The sequence below is a fragment of the Theropithecus gelada genome, chromosome 15 (assembly GCF_003255815.1).
Source record: "Theropithecus gelada isolate Dixy chromosome 15, Tgel_1.0, whole genome shotgun sequence".
In the NCBI taxonomy this organism is placed as follows: domain Eukaryota; kingdom Metazoa; phylum Chordata; class Mammalia; order Primates; family Cercopithecidae; genus Theropithecus; species Theropithecus gelada.
In genome coordinates, this window is record NC_037683.1 from 86,254,378 (window position 1) to 86,277,036 (window position 22,659).

The window sequence follows — 22,659 nt, forward strand, 5'->3', positions numbered from 1 at the left end:
AGAAATAAAACCACACACCTACAACAATCTGATCTTTGACAAACCTGACAAAAACAAGCAATGGGGAAAATATTCTCTATTTAATAAACGTTGCTGGGAGAAGTGGCTAGCCATATGCAGAAAATTGAAACTAGACCCCTTCTTTACACCATATACAAAAATTAACTCAAGATAGGATTAAAGGCTTAAATGTAAAACCCAAAACTATAAAAACCCTAGAAGAAAATCTAGGCAATATCATTCAGGACATAGGCACAAGCAAAGATTTCATGACAAAAATGCCAAAAGCAATTGCAACAAAAGCGAAAATTAACAAATGGGATCTAACTAAACTAAAGAACTCCAATAAAGCAAAAGAAACTATCATCAGGGTGAACAGACCACCTACAGAATGGGAGAACATTTTTGCAATCTATCTGACAAAGGTCTAATATCCAGAGTCTACAAGGAACTTAAACAAATTTACAAGAAAAAAACCTGAATCCCATTAAAAAGTGGGCAAAGGACATGAACAGACACTTCTCAAAAGAAGACATACATGTGGCAAACAAGCATATGAAATAAAGCTCCATATCACTGATCATTAGAGAAATGCAAATCAAAACCACAATGGGATACCATATCACACCAGTCAGAATGATTAGTAATAAAAAGTGAAAAAATAATATGCTGGCAAGGTTGCAAAGAAAGAGGAATGTTTATACACTGTTAGTGGGAATGTAAATTAGTTCCACCATTGTGGAAAGCAATATAGCAATTCCTCAAAGAGCTAAAAGCAGATCATTCAACCCAGCCATTCCATTAGTGGGTATATACCCAGAGGACTATAAATCATAAAGACACAGGCATGCGAATGTTCACTGCAGCACTATTCACAATAGCAAATACATGGAATCAACCTAAATGCCCATCAATGACAGATTGGATAGGAAAAATGTGGTATGTATATATACCATGGAATACTATGCAGCCATAAAAAAGAATGAGATCATGTCTGTTGCAGAAAAATTGATCTATTATCCTTAGCAAACTCAGGTAGGAAAACCAAATACTGCCTGTTCTCACTTATATGGGAGCTAAATTATGATAACTCATGAACACAAAGAAGGAAACAACAGACACTGGGGTCTACTTGAGGGTGGAGGGTAAGAGGAGGGAGAGGAGCAGAAAAGATAACTATTGGGTCCTGGGTTTAATATCTAGGTAATAAAATAATCTGTACGACAAACTCCCATGACACAAATTTACCTATGTAACGAAGTTTCACATGTACTACTAAACCTAAAATAAAAGTTTTTTTTCTTTTAAATAGATAGATTATTTGGGGAGTACACATTAAGAAATTTTAATAATGTCAATTTTTGTTAAATAATTTTCCCTTAAGAGAAATAAAATACTATTTTAAATCATCTGTTTTCACAATGATTTTGTAAATAACCCCAGCCCAGAACTAGCCATACTTTACCAGAGAAAAGAAATAATGTTTCATATGGCTTTCTGTCCCTTAAGGGAAACCAAGACAAATAAAACCAAACAAAACCCAAGAAAAAAATCTACTTCTGATCTCTTATTTTTATACAAATCCAATTTATATTTTGAAAAGCTTTTATGATTTTGTGTAGTTAGAATTGATATTCCTAATGTGCAGCCCATAAAGTGATTTTGGGGTTTCAGATTATCATTGAGAACAGCCTTTGTCATAAAGCTTCTATGTATTAGACAACAGTTCAGTTTAGTACTGAATGTAGTCTTTGTGAAAAATTATTTGAATAATTTTTTACTGCATTTTTTTGTAAGATAACATAAAAAATGAAGGACTAGCATTAGTTTTATAAAATTCATATAATTTAAACAAATATGTAAATCATATCTTCAGCCTCAATCAGATGCTCATCAAACTTAAGCCAATCAAGATTTCAGCTGTGAAAGAAAAAAAATAAGGGAAGTGTGTATAATGTTAGACATATATCATTAATGACTGAGTACAAAAATTATGGTATAATTGGGAATTCTATTTTACTTTATTTGTTAAACTTTCAGGAACTAGGTTTTTTTAAAACCTGTCTGTAGTGATTCTCCTTGCTTCATCATCTTTTCTTACTGCCTTTTGTAGTTGGATTTCCCCCTTATCTTTCACCTTCCTTTCTCCATGGAAGCATTAAGCTCTAGTGGGAAAGTCTGCATAAGTGGGCCAAGGGAAAAGGGGTTGTGGTTCTGACTGGAATGGTGATTAGGCAGATGGAATCTCTGGGAGCAAAAAGAACATATAGGACCTAACAAATCTGAGTGTGGCAAGGTCTGGCCTTTAAGAGATCAATATCTGTGTCCATGCATCCAAAATTTCTATCCTTTAATTGCTTAAAAAATATGCCTACAAAAATAGTAAAGGCAGCTGCTTTGCATGTAATGTTAAATATGCACCCTAATTCATTGTTCTGTGAGAGTATTGCAGATGTTTCCTCTTCTCCTCCATGGATACCCTCTGCTTTAATTCTCTCCAAGGATGCTATGAGACTAAAAGCACTTATTGTTTTGAATATAGGATAATGTGATTGCTCCTTTACTTCTGCAGATTCCCAAGCAGTCATTCAGTTTCATGCCCACTGGATTTGATAGGTGGGCAGCAGAGCCATTCCTCTTTAAAGCTATATCCTGAGGTCTCCACTTTGGGGAAGGGGAGAAAGCAACAGCTGAAGATAACCACAACAATGGCTAATGTGCCAAGTATTTCCTCCTCAAATTTTTACGTTTCACTCTGAGATATGTTATATTATTATTCCCATTTTATACATGAGAAGACTGAGACTTTGGTAATTTGCTCAAGATCTCTGAGAAAGTCAATGACAGGAGCCTCAATTTAGCCTACATAGTCTGCTTACAGAGTTGATGTCTTTGTTCACAGTGCTAAATTGTCCCCTAGTTAGCATCAGCACACACTCCCCAAACTCCTGCCTGCAATGTCTATATTTGGTGATCCTTTATGATGTTCCTTGCCTATTGTTTTCCCTTCACCTATTAATAAATTATTCCTTTAGCTTTATTGATCAAAGCTGCATTGTAACTAATGTCATGTGTGCAAAGTTTTTAGGTGCAGAGTGTGGGGTTTAGCAGGAGGCCTGTGTGGGGGCTGTGCTCCCCATTCTGACAAGCATACAAGGAGCTAGGATGATATCCTTAAGATTGGCTGGGCTACCATTTTTTGGATTCCCTTTCTTTTAAAATATATTTTTCCTATGGTATATGAATAAACATTAAAAATTTTTAATACAATGTATCAGAGGAACCCACCCCTGATAGTTAATGTGGGTTCTTTTCTATTTCTCTAAGTGTCAGCTGGTTTGAGAAATAAAGGGAAAGAGTATAAAAGAGAGAAATTTTAAAGCTGGGTGTCCGGGAGAGACATCACATGTTGGCAGGTTCCATGATGCTCCCTGACCCGTAAAACCAGCAAGATTTTATTCGCGATTTTCAAAAGGAGAGGGAGTGTACGAATAGGGTATGGGTCACAGAGATCATATGCTTCACAAGGTAATAGAATATCACAAAACAAATGGAGGCAGGGCGAGATCACAGGACCACAGGACTGGGCAAAATTAAAATTGCTAATGAAGTTTCGGGCACGCAATTTCATTGATAACATCTTATCAGGAGATAAGGTTTGAGAGCAGACAACTTGTCTGATCAAAATTTATTAGGTGGGAATTTCCTTGTCCTAATAAGCCTGGAAATGATACAGGAGACTGGGGCTTATTTCATCCCTTCAGCTTCGACCGTAAAAGACAGCCACCTCCTCAGGGGCCACTCATAGGCCTACCCTCAGTGGCGCATTCTCTTTCTCAGGGATGTTTCTTGCTGAGAAAAATAATTCAGTGATATTTCTCCTATTTGCTTTTGAAAGAAGAGAAATATGGCTCTGTTCTGACCAGCTCACCAGAAGTCAGAGTCCAAGGCCATCTTCCTTGTTCCCTGAACATTGCTGTTATCCTGTTCCTTTTTCAAGGTGCCCAGATTTCATATTGTTCAAGCACACATGCTCTACAAACAATTTGTGCAGTTAACACAATCATCACAGGGTCCTGAGGCGACATACATCCTCCTCAGCTTACGAAGATGATGGGATTAAGAGATTAAAGTAAAGACAGGCGTAGGAAATCACAAGGGTATTGATTGGGGAAGTGATAAGTGTCCATGAAATCTTCACAATTTATATTCAGAGATTACAGTAAAGACAGGCATAAGAAATTATAAAAGTATTAATATGGGGAACTAATAAATGTCCATGAAATCTTCACAACTTATGTTCTTCTGCCATGGCTTCAGCCAGTCCCTCCATTTGGGGTCCCTGACTTCCTGCAACAACAGTGTTTGAATCCTCTTCAGATATTTTATGTGAAAGTTAGGTCACTGCTTGGGAAAGAATAGAATTTCAACCTTTGGGATGAGGATGCTTAAGAGGATGTGGAAGACTTCCAAACCACTCTGAAATGTTTTATTACCTGAGGAAGTCTTCTAGACCTGGCAGTAGAAACCTAAAAATATCCCTCATAGCCTTCCTCTAATTAATGCTAGTTATTCAAATCTGAGCTCAACATTGCCTGGAAAGGGTGGGCATGGAGGCATGTATCTGTAGTCCCAGATACTCAGGTGGCTGAGACAGGAGGATTGCTTGAGTCCAGGAGTTCCAGGTCAGCCTAGGCAACATAGCAAGAACCCTGTCTCTAAATACATACATACATACAAAGAACTGCCTCAGGAAAGGAAAGGAGAAAAAGAGTAGGAAGGAGAAAAAATTGTGTCCAAAAATAATCACAGGAATACTATCAATCATTCATTCATTTTGTATTTATTGAGTGCATGGTAATTGCTGGGCATTGTGTTAGATACTAGAGATACACTGGGGAACAAATATGGGTCAAAAATTGTAAATTTACAATGGTAACAAGCACTACAGGGATGAAATGCATAGACCCTTGAAACTTTTTATAGGGAGTTTACCCTTGTCAGGGAGTTGAGAGAGACTGCTAAATTAGTGATGTTGTAGGGATGCATAGTTGCTGGCATAAACTGAGTCAAGAAACAGGTGTAGCAAGAGTGATTGAGTAGAGTAAGACCAAATACAAAGGCCCTGTGGCCTGGAGGAGTGTGAAGTTTGAGGGTCTAAAAGGTGGCCAGTGAGGCTGGATCAGAGAAGACAAATATAAACACAGAAAAGAGAAAAGAAATGCAAAAAAGAATATGGATAGTTAGACAGGGGTCAGATTACGCAGAAACTTTCAGATTATGCAGAAACATTTCACTCTCTTGCTCCACTTTTCTACTCTGGTTATTGCAGCAAATAACTGCCTGTAGCTGTTACCTGATGGCATCTAGACTGTTCTGCACACATATTCTCACCTTTACCCCAGCATTCTCTGCAGTCACCACATGGAGCATTAATACTCTATGGGGCCATCCTTAACTAATGGGAAATGAGAGCTGGTGGATAAATATGCCCCTCTTCTGTCTCTTGAGTGGGCAATTCTGAGGCTTATTCTATATGTCTACTAAGTGGGTCCCCAGAAGGATTAAGACCCACTTACCTTAATAGTGATAGCTTGTAACACACCTTGGTGGAGAGACTTTCTCTCCTTTGCTGTTTTATTCTTCCCATTCCCCTCTCCTGTTCTCTGATATTATGTCCCAAAAAGTGCTACTGCGTAAAAGCCATTGTCCTAGGGGAAAGGGGGAACCAAAGCTGAGGCTGTCTCCTATATTTACATACTTAAGTTTCAATTAAGTTTTTGTTTGCATTGTATTTACTTGTAGCTAACATATTTATGGCAGATGATATGTCCATCTTCCATTTATAATAGTAACAATACCTTATAAAAATTATATTAAAGTTAAGGGAAATATCAGATAAGTAATATTTCACATGGTACTTGGATATGGCGGGTTTGTGAAGATTGTACATGACAGCATGGGATTTAGGAAACACTGTTCTGAGGTGTGAAGCTAGAACTCAACCTAACAACTCCTAGTTAAATGATTCTTTACCTTAAGAGATAATTCTTATTCACTAGTTACTTTAGAGGGAAGTCTATATAGGTAGCTGAAAATAAAAACCAAAAGGTTTCTCATATTACAGAATAACACTAGTACTTCTGGTAAAATATATCCTGTTAGATGTTCAATGTCTTCAGCTGTAGGGCATGAATTACTGAGAAGGAACAGAAAGGGAAGTGCAAACATGAGCTATCATGAAAATGTATAATTGTACATCTATTTTTATGTTTATTGCCTGTTGCCATATGGGAAAATAGTGAACTTCCTTCTAATCCATAGCACACACACTTTGCACTTTGCACATAAATTTAAGCCCACCTGAATTTGAATCCAACTGAGATAACCAGTTTCTAATTTTCCAGATTTTTTCTTTTCATATATATGTTATGAAATACATACACATAATATGTATATATACATAGGGTCTCTGTTAACAAATGAGTTCATATCACATATACTGTTTTGGAACTTTTTAAAAAACATATTTTCTATTACAGCATAGCATTTTTTGTACCTTTAAAACAACTTTGTTGAGCTACAATTTACACATAATATAGTTCACTCATTTAAAATACACAATTTGAAAATTAACAAAGTTATTGAGGACATGACTTAGCTCTGGATCAAGTGAGCTTAATAGATATCTACAGAACTCTCCACCCAAAAACAACAGAATATATAGTCTTCTTGGCACTACATTGGACTTGCTCTAAAATTGATTATATGATTGGAAGTAAAACACTCCTCAGCAAATGCAAAATAACTGAAATCATAACACAGTATCTCAGACAACACAGCAGTTAGATTAGAAATCAAAATTAAGAAACTCACTCAAAACCACACAACTACATGGAAATTGAACAATTTGCTCCTGAATGACTCCTGAGTAAATAATGGAATGAAGGCAGAAATCAAGATGTTCCTTGAAACTAATGAGAATAAAGACATAATGTACCACAATCTCTGGGACACACTTAGAGCAGTGTTAAGAGGGAAATTTTTAGCACTAAATGTCCGCATCAAAAAGCTAGAAAGATCTCAAATTAACATCCTAACATCACAACTAAAAGAACTAGAGAACCAAAAGCAAACAAACCCCAAAACTAGCAGAAGATAAGAAATAACCAAGATCAGAGCAGAACTGAAGGAGATAGAGACACAAAAAACCCACCCTTAAAAAATTCAACAAATCCAGGAGATTTTTTTTTTTTTTTTTTTGGAAAAAATTAGTAAAATAGATAGACCACTAGCTAGATTAATGAAGAAAAAAAGAGAAGAATCAAATAAACACAATAGAAAATGACAAAGGGGATATCACCACTGATCCCACAGAAATACAAACAACCAACAGAGAATACTATAAACACCCCTATGCAAATAAACTAGAAAACCCATAAGAAATGAATAAATTCCTGGAAACATACACCCTCCCAAAACTGAACCAGGGAGAACTTAAATCCCTGCATAGACCAGTAACGAGTTCTAAAATTGAGGCATTACTAAATAGCCTACCAACCAAAAAAAGCCCAGGACCAGATGGATTTACAGCTGAATTCTACCAAAGGTACAAAGAGGAGCTGGTACATTTCTTCTAAAACTATTCTAAACAATTGAAAAGAAGGGACTCCTCCCTAATTCATTTTATGAGGCCAGCGTCATCCTGATACCAAAACCTAGCAGAGATAAAATGAAAAAAGAAAACTTCAGGCCCAATGAACATCAATGCAAAAATTCTCAATAAAATATCAGCAAACCAAATCCAGCAGCATATCAAAAAGCTTATCCACCATGATCAAGTTGGCTTTATCTGTGGAATGCAAGGCTGGTTCAACATACACAGATCAATAAACATGATCTATCACATAACAGAACTAAAGACAAAAACCACATGATTATCTCAATAGATGCAGAAAAGGCCTTTGATAAAATTCAACGTACCTTCACGTTAAAAACTCTCAATAAACTAGGTATAGATGGAACATACTTCAAAATAATGAGAACCATCTATGACAAACCTACAGCTAATATTATACTGAATGGGCAAACCTGGAAGTGTTCCCCTTGAAAACTGTCACAAGACAAGGATGCTGTCTCACACCACTCCTATTCAACATACTATTGGAAGTTCTGTCCAGGGCAATCAGGCAAGATAAAGAATAAAGTGCATTCAAATAGGAAGAGAGGAAGTTAAATTGTCTTTGTTTGCAGATGACATTATCCTGTATTTAGAAAACCCCATCATCTCAGCCTGAAAGCTTCTTAAGCTGATAAGCAACTTCAACAAAATCTTAGAATACAAAATCAATGTGCAAAAATCACAAGCATTCCTATACACCAACAACAGACAAGCAGAGAGCCAAATCATGAATAAGCTCCCATTCACAATTGTTACAAAAAGAATAAAATACCTAGGAATACAGATAGGAACTCTTCAAGGAGAACTACAAACCACTACTCAATGAAATCCGAGAGGACACAAACATATGGGAAAACATTCCATGCTCATGGATAAGAAAAATCAATATTGTGAAAATGGCCATACTGCCCAAAATAATTTATACAGTCAATGCTATTTCCATTAAAGCACCATTGACATTCTTCCCAGAATTAGAAAAAATATTTTTAAATTCATATGGAACCAAAAAAGAGTCCTTATAACTGAGAAAATCCAAAGCAAATAGAACAAAACAGGAGCTGTCACACTACCTGACTTCAAACCATACTACAAGGCTATAGTAACAAAAACAGGCAGACAGAACAATGGAACAGAATAGAGAACACAGAAATAAGATCGTGCACCTGATCTTTGACAAACTTGACAAAAACAAGCAATGGGGAAAGGATTCGCTGTTTAATAAATGATGCTAAGAAAACCGGCTAGCCTATGCAGAAAATTGAAATGGGACCCTGTCTATACACCTTATACAAAAATTAACTCTGGATGGATTAAAGGCTTAAATACAAAACCCAAAACTATAAAAACCATAGAAAAAAATCTAGGCAATACCATTTAGGACATAGGCATAGGCAAAGATTTCAAGGTGAAAACATCAAAAGCAATCGCTACAAAAGCAAAAATTGACAAATGGGAATTAATTAAACTAAAGAGCTTCTGCACAGCAAAAGAAACTATCATCAGAGTGAACAGACAACCTACAGAATGGGAGAAAATTTTTGCAATCTATCCATCTGACAAAGATCTAATGCCCACAGTCGACAAAGAACTTAAACAAATTTACGAGAAAAAACATACAACCCCATTAAAAAGTGGGTGAAGGACATGAACAGACGCTTCTCAAAGAAGAGATTCACGCGGCCAACAACCATATGAAAAAACACTCAACATCACTGATCATTAGAGAAATGCAAATCAAAACCACAATGAGATACCATCTCACATCAGTTAGAATGGTGATTATTAAAAAGTCAGGAAACAACAGATGCTAGTGAGGCTGCAGAGAGATAGGAAGGCTTTTACATAGTTGGTGGGAATGTAAATTAATTCAACCATTGTGGAAGACAGTGTGGCAATTCCTTAAAGACCTAGAACCAGAAATAGCATTTGACCCAGCAATCCCATTACTGGGTACATACCCAAAGGAAAAGAAATTATTCTGTTATAAAGATACATGCCCACGTGTGTTCATTGCAGCACTATTCACAATAGCAGAGACATGAAATCAACCCAAATGCCTATCAATGATAGACTGGATAAAGAAAATGTGCTATATGTACACCAAAGAATACTATGCAGCCATAAAAAGGAATGAGATCATGTCCTTTGCAGAGACATGGATGGAGGTGAAAGCCATTATCCTTAGCACACTAACACAGGAATAGAAAACCAAACGCCACATGTTCTCACTCATAAGTGAGAGCTGAACAATGAGAACACATGGACACAGGGAGGGCAACAACACACACTGGGGCCTGGTGGTGGGTAAGGGAGAAGTGAGAACATCAGGAAAAACAGCTAATGCATGCAGGACTTAATACTTAGGTGATGGGTTGATAGGTGCAGCAAACCATCATGGCACATGTTTACCTATGTAACAAACCTGCACATGTACCCCAGAACTTAAAATAAAAAAAAAAAGACATAAAAAATTTTAAAAAATACACAATTCAGTGGGTTTCTAATATATTCACAGTTATGTATCCAGCATCACGATAGCATTTTGTTTTAAGAGCTTACAATATACCATTGTGCAGACATTTAATTTCTTTTATTTAATTAGTCTCCCAAGCATATTTGAATTTTTCCATTTTTAATCTGGAAGAAGCAGTACTTTCATGATTGTCTGTATAGATTTGTGCACGTGTGCATATATTGCTGTCATAGGCATTTCTAAAAGTGGATTTTCTTGGTCAAGCTCCAAACACTTTAAAATGTGATGGATCTTAACAAATTTCTTCCCAACGTTGTGCCCAGTTTAACTTCCCCATCAGTTTATGCTCATGCTAGTTCACCACACTGACCAATATGAAGAAGCATGGATTTTGTATTTATCACTCTGTGAGGCAACAACTCATTGCTTTCATTTGCATTTTTATTATGTGGGGTTTAGGTATTTTTCAGTTTTAATGGACTGTTTGCATATATTCTTCTGTGAATTTTTAATTTGTGACTTTTGCTGGTTTCTTTATTTCTTTATTGGATTGCCCACCTATATTCATACTGATTTGTAAAAGCTTTTAATGTGTTAGCAATACTCACCCTCTATCATATATGTTGCAAGCACTTTTTCCACATTTGTCTTTCAAGTCTGTAAATAGTACTATTCACCATATAAAATTTTAAACTGCTGTGTGACCAATATTTTCCTGTTTTTGGTTCTTGTATTATGCTCATAACATTTCTCAGTAAGAAGAAAACTGTTGATTTAGTAAATGGGAAATAATTATTTTTAAAGTAATAAAGTTGGGGTGAAATATTTTTTATTTACTTGATATGACTAGTTGTTTTCTTCTTTTGCCATTAATTGCAGTCTTCAAGTCAATGCTTCTTTAGAAACATGACAGATTTAATACCAACACTAGGACCATTTGAAGACAGAGCTGTGTGTTTTAATAGAGATAATATCTCAACAGGAGTTTGTGCGGCTGACAGTCTCTGATGTTCTGACCACCTACGTCACAATCCTCATCGGGGACTTTCTAAGGGCATGTTTTGTGAGGTTTTGCAATTATTGCTGGTGCTGGGACTTGGAGTACGGATATGTAAGTATGATGTTAATTTTGCTCTTGTAAGGTTTTTCCTTTGTAATTCATCATTTACACACACTATATAGGAGAAAGGCATCACAGAGTTTAGTGGATGGGATCACCTTTTTAGGTGCCAATAAATGACGACCAATGAGTACATTTATAATGCAGAGAAGGTCAGACTTGAGTATCATGGTTTACAATATTCTAGTAAAATTAGCACAAAATAGCAAAAGCAATGGACTTCAACTTGTTAGTTGAAATGTTGAACTCAGTAAATCTTGGCCCTGTAGCCCACCTTCTCCCTATAAAATTACTAGCATTTCTAGAAGCAGGGAAAGGTGGCTAATATCAACTGCATATTCTATTATGCCTTTGAATTCTACTAAACTCCTGGATACTATTGTGTGCCAGTCACTCTGCAGTAGATGGGGGGGATAAAAGGATTTGATAAATATGGTACTTGCTTCACAAAGTTCACAGTCTAATAAGAGCTTGACAGAGACACACGCAAGAGACTGCAGAAAGCTCAAGGAAGGCCTAGTTTGCTGTCATGCATCTGGCCAGTGGTGGAGCTGAATTCTGGAAGGGACGGCTTCTTTTCCTGAAACAATGGCTCGGGTTTCTCAGAACCACACTGGTACTGACTCCATCACCAGCTTTCCCTCTATGCTCAACCGCAGGTCCCCCAACAAAGTCTGAGGGCAACAGCACAGTCATCACTCAGTGACTAGCACGTCGCCTGGTTTCCACTGTCCTCCTTTGCAGTCAAACTGGCTTCAGTCATCCCGGAAAATATGACCTGGGGGGTTGGTAGTACTCATTTGCTTAAAATCTTCCAGTGACTTCTCAAGTACTTAGAATGATTTCCAAATCCCTTTCTAGGCCTTCAGTACCCTGGATGATCTGCTTCTTTTCTTTCTTTCTCAAGTCATTTGCTACCACTTTTGCTCTTGCTTTGTAAAGTTCACAAACATGGGCTGCTTTTTAGGCTCAAACGCAAGATGGTCCTTGCGTTTGTAATTGCTGTTTCTCCCGCAAGGGGTGCTGTTGCCCTAGAACTAGGAATGGCTGGTTTCTTCTTGTCATTAAAGACTCAGCTATTATGTTACCTCCTTAGAGCTCTTCTCTGACCACCTATTCTAACGTAGCTAATCAGGCACTGTTAATATCAACACACTGTTCTGTTTTCTTCATAAGATGTGCATCTATTTGACATTACTCTTGTAAAATGTACTCATGGTCTATCTCCCTTTGTTAGAATGGATACTCTATGAAAACAGAGGCCCTGACCTCTGTTATGTGAACTGTGCGAGTCACGTAGCAGGCATCATGTCTTGACTGGCTGTTTGAATGTTGGACCTCCTCATTTTTGCACCATCAAGGCAGCACTGTCTATTGCCAGAACTCTGCCTCCTTCGAAGCATGTGCCCATGGAGTCTCAGTGTAATGTTTTTGAGTTATTGAGCCAGTAATGCTTCTCTCCTCACCAGTGAGGGAATATCCTTTATAGCTGATCTTCTATCTCTTTTATCTCCTGCCCTCTAGTCTCTGGATAAGTCCTACAGTTAGGACTGTTTTCAAGATTTCAGGCTAGGTCTGTCTGGCTGTCTGACTTTGAGATGGTACCTTTTATGAGGTCATCTCCATCACCCTCATTGAAAGTGCCTCCTCGGACTGGCCAAAAGCAGTTAGGTAATGCTCTTCGGTGAACGACAGTGAGGTAATGGCTATAGATACAGGATGCTCTTGTGTTGCTTTCCCATTCTTTGATATGAGATATTCAGCTGGCTTGGTTTCATTTCTATTTTCCTTGCCTGATTCAGCTCCTCTGAGGCAGACATAAAAATTGCCATTTCTTCCTTAGACCATTGCTTGGCTTGTGCTTACCTTTTATCCCTTGGCTGCTTTCTTCTTAAGTGGCAGAAAACCTGACTGCAAATAGGAAGTCAATATTACATGACCTGGATGCATAAAAGCTGTAATTAAATGACTGTAATTTATTATTTATTGACTGCTGACAGTGTTCCTGGGTTAGTACAAAGTACAGGAAAAGAGACAAGTTCCCGTTTTAGGTCACAGAGAAGGAATTTTCTCCCACGTTACCTTTGGAAGGCTCAAAAAAGCTCTGTCAGAATCAAAACAAGTGTTAAAACATTAATGATGGATGATGAATCTTTGATGTAGATCCCATTGTCATTGACTTACCAAATGGATAGCTTACATGGGTGAGGGCCTACTAGGTGCAAGCCATTATGAACAAACTCTGTGCTAGGTGGTAAAGGAATACAGAGATGTAGAAGATGCAGACTTACGTAGAGGTTGCAAATGTGGCCTGCAGGGTGGATTCAGCTAATGGTTATTTTTGTGTGGTATGCCCAGTGGTGGTGTTTGTTTTTGTTTCATTTTTTATGAGCTAATATTTTAAAATGACAGTTTTTACATAAAAACACATGGATTTCTTGTTTTTCTTGAAAGGCTGGCAAAATTAAGTCTGTATTCCCACTAGGGAGAAATTGGCTAGAGTTGAGAAACCACCACCATCTGCAGTTGAGATATTCATTCTCCAGTTCCTCATACTCTTCACCACTCTTTTCTCTTGCAAACTCCCAATATCAATAGAGAAATCAATTATGTGGCCCTTTGGAAGAGAAAGTGTGTGCGTGTGTGTGTGTGTGAGAGAGAGAGAGACAGGTGTGCATCAGTAGAAATGCAGACACGGAGGAGGAGACATTTGAACTAAGTCTTAAAGGATGATCAGGATTTCAAGAGATGAAAGGTAGAGTTCCTGGTGGAGGGACAAGTATAAGACAGGGCCCCAGAGCTAGACAGTATGGACAATCCAGGTATAAATTTAAAAAACTAAAATGAGGCTGTTTTAGAGCAGAAAAGGCTGGTAAGAATGTTTCTCTGCTATTCTCCTAGACCTGCTAATCAACAATATGGTTTCAGAAAGTACCTGTCATGAAGGGAAGGACAACCTGAGATGGGCAGAGGAGATACTTGAGAATTCTGTCAGAAATAAAATATAAAAACATGATCCTTTCTGATACACACATGCACGCACACGTACACACACACACAAAGCACATTTTTTCTTCTGAATTACAAAAATAATGCCAGTTTATTGTAGAAAATTTGGAAAATATAACGAAGCTAATATGAAAATAAAAATCATATGTAATCTCTGCCACTAATGAGATTATTTGGATTGTTGAATCAAATAGTATTAGATAACAAGCACTACATATTTATATATAGTAACATAGATTTTTATAAATATATACATATATACATTTGCATATGTATATATGTATGTGTTTAAACAGATAGATAGTAGACTGATTACCTGCTTTTATTTGTTTTACCTAACAGTGATCATTTCCCAATACTATTAACTGTTGTTTTGTCACATACCTTTTAAATGGTTGTATAATATTCTGTATGTGGGTGTAGTGTAATTAATCTAATTAGTTTTAATTTGCTTTAAGTTGAACTGTCTAATTATTCTTATGATAATAAGTGTGATGACATTTCATTATATCTGTAAATAAGTATCTTCATAGATAAATCATAGTAGATGCATAAATTATTTTCTTATGATAAATTTCTCTGAGTTGAATTGCTCAGTCACAGAAGAGGGCTTTAAAAAAGTCTATTCATTTTTATTACAACAGCCTCTGTAGAAACTCTGCAGATTTCAGCATTAGATTCAGAGATCTATAGAATGCTAAAGTTAGGTAGGTTTTGACACAAGCAATTGTAATGCTTATATTTAACATTTGAAAAATTGCATCTGTGAATTGAAATGAGGTTCCTAAGTTTATGTAGCCAGAGAATAATAAGGACAATGAAGTACACTTCTGGACAAAAATGTTATGTTAAATGTACTGAATTATATACTGGCTCTATCTGAGTAAGCTGGGGTAAAAGGGATTGTGAATATTTTTCAAGACATAAATTTATGGTCATAGTGTTATCGCAACAAACCTATGGAGATTAACTAAGGTGGGAACATTTCTGGCTTGGAGCAGATTGCTACCCCAATGTAAGTTAATGTAATGTAAGTTAATATCTCCCAAGGCTTCTCTGAGCACAGTTCTCAGTGTTTCAGAAGAGTTCATGGGGAGTAGAATAGTTTGTCCCTAGGAGGGATTTTAACTGCTCTAATTTAATACAAAGTGTGGCCTCTTGTAAACTCTGGGTTTTCTATAACAGTTCAATGCAGAATGTCTTTATCTTTACTTCAGTTTTTGTTGACACCATTCTTACTATTTACCAACAAAGCAAGTAAAGAATATTCAGGAAGAAATAGAATTAGATTCAGGGCATGATGGGGTAAGGGAATGTTCAATCAACTCAGCATGGTGTTCACAGTTGCATTTTTCAGGTGATCACTGCTCACTTGTGAGAGCGGAACAGCAATGGGAGACTGCTTTAAAGTCTGATGAAGGGTGCTCAAGATTATCCATAAATAGAGGCATATAATTGACTGACTACCTGAGTGGATTCCCGATCATATTACATTGTATTATGTTACATCTCAATGTACTGCTTATTTACTGCAATGTATCAGAAACTCTACAATGTACTTTGCATATATTATTCCATGTGATTGTACATATACAATAAGCAATGTACTGCTTATTTACAGCTATGTATCAGAAACTCTACAAAATACTTCACATATATTATTCCATGTGATCACACCAGCAATGCTGTGAGGTGGTATTATTGTTCCTACTTTACAGTAAACGGAGGTTTAGAGGTTGTTAAATAATTGCTCAAAGACACATTGCTGGTTAGTGGTAGAGATAGGCCTGAAATTCGAGTCTCATCTCCTTCAAACCCATCAACCAAATTTCCATCATGTTGAATGTACACTGTAATGCTTGACTCTAGAAATTTTAAAAATTCTGCCAAAACTTGAATCATTAATGCACTAAACCTATGGCTTTTAGAACTCAAAGTGTTCCTAGGCTTAGGCAGGCTACCTGTGGTAGAATGGAGTTAGGAAATGAACTGGGATACAGAATTAGAAGATCAATGGTTCTGTAGCTGGGAACGTGGAGATATTATATATCAGTTCGGGAAGGTAGCATGATAAAGAGTCAGGAAGAAATCATCAGCATCCCATAAGGGGTTGAGAACATGGGAACAGGAACAATGCAGACTGCGTTTTAAGTGTTCCTTGAATACGTGGACAGGATCTGTCTGCAGTTAACAGGCTCCTACTCTCAACTAGGGTTGAAGTACAAAGCCTCAAGTGTTCAATCATCCTAGCAGACGAGGCTAGAGTTTGTCCTAGATCAGTGCTTCTGAAATTTGAGCATACGTCAAAATCCCCTGAGGACCTGTGAAAACAGCATTTCTGATTCAGTAGATCTGGGGCAAGGCCCGAGAAAGTGCTTTTCTAATAAGTTCCCAGGTAATGCTGCTGACTCTCGTCTGAGGACCACACTCAAGAGCCACTGCTCTGGAGCCACAGCCCAGACCAGCTTGCAGCTCTAAGCAGAGTGACTCCAGCTGTGAGAAATGGGATTTATGTGGAGAAGGTCAGGCAACTCATGCCAAGACAGAATTAATTCTCTGTGAGATCCTGAATTGCATTTCATGTTATCCACAGGTTGGCAATCTGCCTCAAATAATGAAACTTGCAGAGAGAGAAGGGATAGTCCCAGGCTTTTTCTTTGTCCAGTGAGCACCACATGTCTTCCCTCTAGGTGGGTGACTGACCTAGCACATCACAAGCAAAGGTCCAAAAATTAAACAACATCATTTCCAATCTGTCGACTATGATAGACTTTAGCCCAAATCCACATGGGCTTTTCTGGTGCTGGCCCCCAACAATCTTACCAGGAATGAGCAGTCATTAGTTAATTTATTACACTTACCTCATTCAAATAATTTTATGATCTCAAAGTTCAAGAGAATCTGTTTTTTTCTTTTTCCCTAACCATCTTTTACCTTTGAGTTTTTTCTATTTTAGAGACAGACAAAATATATTGCAAATTGATTTATATTTATTAAAGTATTGCTTTAAAAATTAAAAATGTAATATAACCTAATGTTTAAAAAAGCCTGCCTCTAAAACAATGGGCACTGACTTTTATACTACATATGTGTAGTTTTTTGCCTTCTCATATGTTTTAGTTTTAAAATGAGAGCTTCTGTGTTTATTGCATAAGTTAAATTGCATTTCTAAGGTGTTTACAGAGAAGCAATTCTTTCACAACTGGGTCTGATTTTCAACCAGTAACATATTTTTAGACTAGAAAGGGATCTTAGAAATGAACTAGTTCAGAGGTTGGCAAACTTTCGCTATAAAGGGCTAGATAGTAAATATTTTAGCTTTTGCAAGCCATAGCGTCTCTATTATAATTGCTAAACTCTGTTGTTTTAGTACTAGTCATAGATAATATTTAAATGAATGAATATAGCTATATTCCAACAAAAATTTATTTGTTAGAACAGGTGGCAGTCTAGATTTGGCACATGGGCCTTAGTATGCTGACCCTTGGTCTAGTTCATTTTTATTGATTTATGTGTCAGGAAACTAAGCCTAATGAGATAAGTGACGTGCCCAGCTCACCTAGCTAAGAAATGGTAGAGTGACGTCTAAAATTCAGGTTTGAATCCCAGTCAAGTGTCTATTCTACAAATCCACTTGTTCCAGTATGGCCACCCTATGTCCTTTCTCTGCATCAGACCAATTTATAGATCAAGGAGGTTGTTCCTCCAGCTGTCTCTGCTGCAAACACGGCAGAAAGCTAGGGACCCTAGGATGTCCTTTATGCTTTTCCAGTCAACTAGTTATAAAATATTTCATCTCCAATGACCTTCTGGAGGTTTATGTGCTTGTGAGAGAGTGAAGAAAATAGACATTTAAAACACTGAGCTTTTTTCCACGTTCAGTAGTTTGGTGGGCTACCTCATGACATCATTCTAAGGAGGCAAAGGTTTAAGATTTGATTTTTAAACTGACATAGAGAAAGGCTGTTCCAAGGCCACAGGTGGACACAGGCCACCCAAATGAGCATTTTTCAGATGTGTTCTGTGATCACACAGGGCTCCAGGGGAAAAGTACTGAAGATCATCGAGAGCAGGGCACTCCCCCAGAAGGAAAAAGACTCAGAGTTAATGTTCTCCAGATAAGAAACAATTCATTTTTCTCCATGAAGGTCACATTTTTTTTCATTGCTGATTTCAGAACAAAACTTGTCAACCAAACCTTTTTGTCTCTTGTGAACATTGCCCTTCTAGAAAATCTGCAAACTAGCAAAACACTTTGTAGCTGTCCTTCAACAGTATCTAGAATGATACTGCAGTTATCCAGGTCATCTTTGTTGTGTTTAATACACAGGACTCTTTGTTATTTCATTATGTATCATCCTATGATTTTACCTTGAGGTTTAACCATTCCTGTTATGCCATACTTGCTGTTCTTTCCCTGAATCTGTTACAAGGCAGATTGTCACTATGTTCAGTCAAATAGGAGAGTAATACTGCCTTTTAGGAAAGTGATGAAGTTGAGGCCTGGATTCATGAGACTCTTGAGGCCAAGCATTTGAAAGTTGGGAATGGTTTTGTTGGAGTTCCAAATCAGGAACCAATTCTATCTTCTTACAAATATATTTTTGAGATCTTGGGTTTGGGAGGAACAGAGGCTCTCTTGAGTCATCTTTGTATGTGTGTGTGTGTGTGTGAGTGTGAGTGTGTGTTGCGGAGGGAGTTGTTATGGGGATATGTGTGATCTGAAGCACACCTGGAGATAACAGAATCTGAGCAGGGCTAGGAACCTGCGAGTGTCTTGGTCTCTTTTTCATGGTCTTGGCCCTCTCATTTCATATTTGCTGCTCTCTTATTCCCTTATGACCAATTGGTCAGTCTCCTCTGATTCTCTATCCCAAATTAAATAAAAGCCAGTTTTATTGCCCTTGCTAGTTAGCATTAACTCCATTGTTAGAACCTCTTGTTAGCATGCCTAATGCATCACCAGGAAACCTTTGGATGGGCCACCCTATCACAGTTTCCCACCTCCATCCTATTGTTTTTCTGTGGCTCCTCTGCACAAAAAGCAGCCTAGTGTTGCTGCCCTGAGCATGAAGGTTATTATCCAAGACATGGAGACTGGACATTCAACTGAATAACTTCTTAAGCTTTTGTTATATATATTTTTTGCTATATTTATTTTATGTTACAGTTAATTCACAATTTTGTTGAAAAAAGTTTTAATATGCAAAACTTAAAAAAGAAAAGGAAAACTATAGTCCATCACCCACATATAAGGTATGACTATCTTGCTGATTCTTTTCCAGTCTTGGTGTGTCGTTTCATATAGTTGATTAATGTGTGACTTTATATTTTTTGTTTAACGTTAGAGCACAGTTTTTGCTCATGTATGTAAATATTCTTTCAAAATGATTGTAATCTGTTGCAATATATCATCGTATAAATATACTGTATATACGTGACTAATGTTCAACACTTACATGGTTTCATCATTGCTTGTTAAAGTTTATCATCACATCTGATAATTTTATTAAGACAGATTCTAGAAGTTTTCTTACAAAGTCAAAAAGAATAAGATTTTTAAAGCTTTTAATGTGTATTGTCAAATTGTTTTTCTCAAAGTTTGCTACAGTTTTTACTTTCACCAGCAGTGTATAGGAGAGCCTGTCCTGCTACACTTTCAAAGCATTGAATGACAGCCTTTAAAAATGAGTCTCACCATGTTTAAAAAAAATAAAGAGGTGCTTTCTTTGTTTTATTTATCTCCGGTTACTTATCCTAGTGATTATTCTGCTATTGTTACTGAAAGGAAGTAGCTGAAACCCTAGCCATGCCTATGCAGAACCACTTGCCTTTCAGTTTTGACCACGTGAGATACTAATCCAATGAACATTGTGTCTCCTCTAGCCTTCATACACCGAATTCGACATCAGTGGCAACGTCCTCGCTCTGATCTTCAACCAAGGCATGATCTGGTAGGCCAGCTGTTGGACAGCTTATCACTTAGAGAAAAGCCTCCCAGGTTATTTTGGCATAAAGCATTGAATCCTGGTGTTAGAGGAGAACACAATCGGTGTCTAACTCCATATTTACTTTCGTGAAGTGGATGCCTGTACATAGTTTCCTTTTTTTTTTTTCGTATCTTAAATGTCAGTCATCAAAGGTGTCTTTCTGTTTTGCAAGGCACTCCTTCATCAAGTAATGGGAGTCTGCGTTCTGGTTGGCAGATTTATTTGAAGACTATATTTTCATATTTTGTAACACCAGGATCTAATATTAAAACATTAATAATTACATTACCACATGTTAAATACAAAATAAATTAACATAAGGCCTTTCTGAGAGACCGAGTTTATTTTCTTGTCACTACTAAATATATTTAAAATGTAACTTATAGCTACTTTAAAAAATAATACCTTATCAAATCCAATAGTTTATAGAGGTGAAACACGTGTATTAGGAAGGTCAAGTTAAAATATGATCTTCGTTTTGTAACTTGTTTAATCGGGCCATTGGCACATCAGAATACTATTTTTTTTTTTTGATGTGTGAAGGGTTGTCATATCTTTTATCAAATAAAAGCATTCTCACTATAAACTTGACAGGTTAAGATGAGTCGATACAGTAGAAATCATTTTTGAGTTTAAGAGCTGAATCACGGACCACGTGTCTTGAAAATCTGTCACTTCAGATTTCCAGCCTATAAACAGTTACAATAAGGCTACTTTATCCTGGGTATATGTGCCTAAGACAATATTATGCTACCAACCATACCATTGTCCTATTCACAAGTACAAGTATAGACTCAGTTTTTGAACAAGTTTCATATATTGTACAAATAGAGCTGTCCTGAATTATTAAACCTTTGGGTGCTGACAGACACTGGACCCGTCTGCAAATGCTAAAACTGTCTTGCTTCTGTCACACAAAGACCACCCTCAAGGGCTCCATCATCTTGCCATGGGGACTGTTAAATTCCTGTGCCTGACTAGGTAAATCAATATGGAAAAGATGTTATACAAATATCGTTTCCTCCTTTGCCACGTAGGTTTAAAAATCTAATTTTTATCCCCTTTCCAAAGTTTCCAAGTATGACTCACATGTCCAGACTCACTAAGGAAGGAAATGTATCTTTCATTTTCCAAGCAGGGAGGAAAATTGAGGTGGCCGGAGGAATGTCTACTGACACGGAAGTAAAGGGAGCAGCTTCTGTGGGTTCTGAGTTTTCATTTCCTGGAGTTCAATTGGCTGTCATGGCAGAAAATGGCTATATGGCTATGGGAGTAAGGAGAAGCCACTGTTCTATCAGTGGCATTTACACAAAGTGTCATAAATCCCTCAGCCTCGTGGTTACCATTCACACAGACATATGCTGCACGTCAATTGTGTTCTTTCAGAGTTAAGACAACAGATTGGCCTAGAAATTTGTTTTTATTGTCAGAAAACCTGTTATAATGGCTGTCTTGATTGGTTTCACTTGTGATTTTGCAACTATTTTTGTCCACTACTGTTCGTATTGAAATTCTTAAATATCTAACATGTTTTTCCAGTTCTCTCATGGGCAGATCCGTTATCAGAATCTCTGCACTGTCATTTTCTGTCTATTAATTCTTCAGACAGTGGTCAGGCTTGCTTCTGGCTAGTTTGAACAGAATATTAGAACGGGATTGCAGTTTTTGAGTATACAGAGGTATTCACACACTTTCCAAAGTTCCAGAAGCAAACTGACCATTATTCTATTATTCACCTTCATGTCAATGCTTGGCACAAATACTCTTTTCCTAACCCTAGGAAGGTGATGAGGGAGGGGGATGTCATGTAGAGGGAGGTGTGGGGCAGGTGTAATGTAAAATTAGTAGGCTTACTCTGCACAAAGGTCCTCACACACAATTGTTCCATTATTTTGTGAAGCATGAGGATATAATGCCGGAGCTTAACCATTTTGTACAGAAACAATTAAAAAGGTACAGGGATTTTGTACTCAAATCCACTGGACTGTGACTGGAGACATTGAATTACTGCTTTAGGAATTGCTGAGTAGTGGAGGTTACTTATGCAGATGTTATTAACATCAACATTTATAGATAAAATCCATTTTGCTATGATTTGGTTGAATGCTCAGTAACCTTTATTTACACACTTACTGTTTGAAATACACGTGATGGTTTCTGTGGTAATATTTTTAAATGATGAAAGCACATAATATCTTGATCATAGCAGGATATTGAGAAACGGCACAGAACATACAGTGAGAGAGAAAATGAGTTTTGGACATTGCTCCAACACTGCTTCATTGGGTACCCTCTGGCCAGGTTTATCACCTTTTTCTTCTCACCTTCTCAGTTGATCGGATGTGAATAATTTACCTGACATGTACATGTCACTGAAGTAATAAGG

General features: G+C 37.1%; 1 protein-coding gene across 1 annotated transcript in view; it reads left to right on the plus strand.

The window, feature by feature from the left end:
* The window catches only part of TMC1 (transmembrane channel like 1), a 183,527-nt gene that overhangs the window by 141,805 nt on the left and 19,063 nt on the right, over window positions 1–22,659 (plus strand). The window contains exons 15-16 of the mRNA XM_025358883.1: window positions 11,137–11,265; window positions 20,170–20,237. Of these exons, the coding sequence (XP_025214668.1) occupies window positions 11,137–11,265; window positions 20,170–20,237 (197 nt within the window). The remainder of the gene's footprint in view (window positions 1–11,136; window positions 11,266–20,169; window positions 20,238–22,659) is intronic.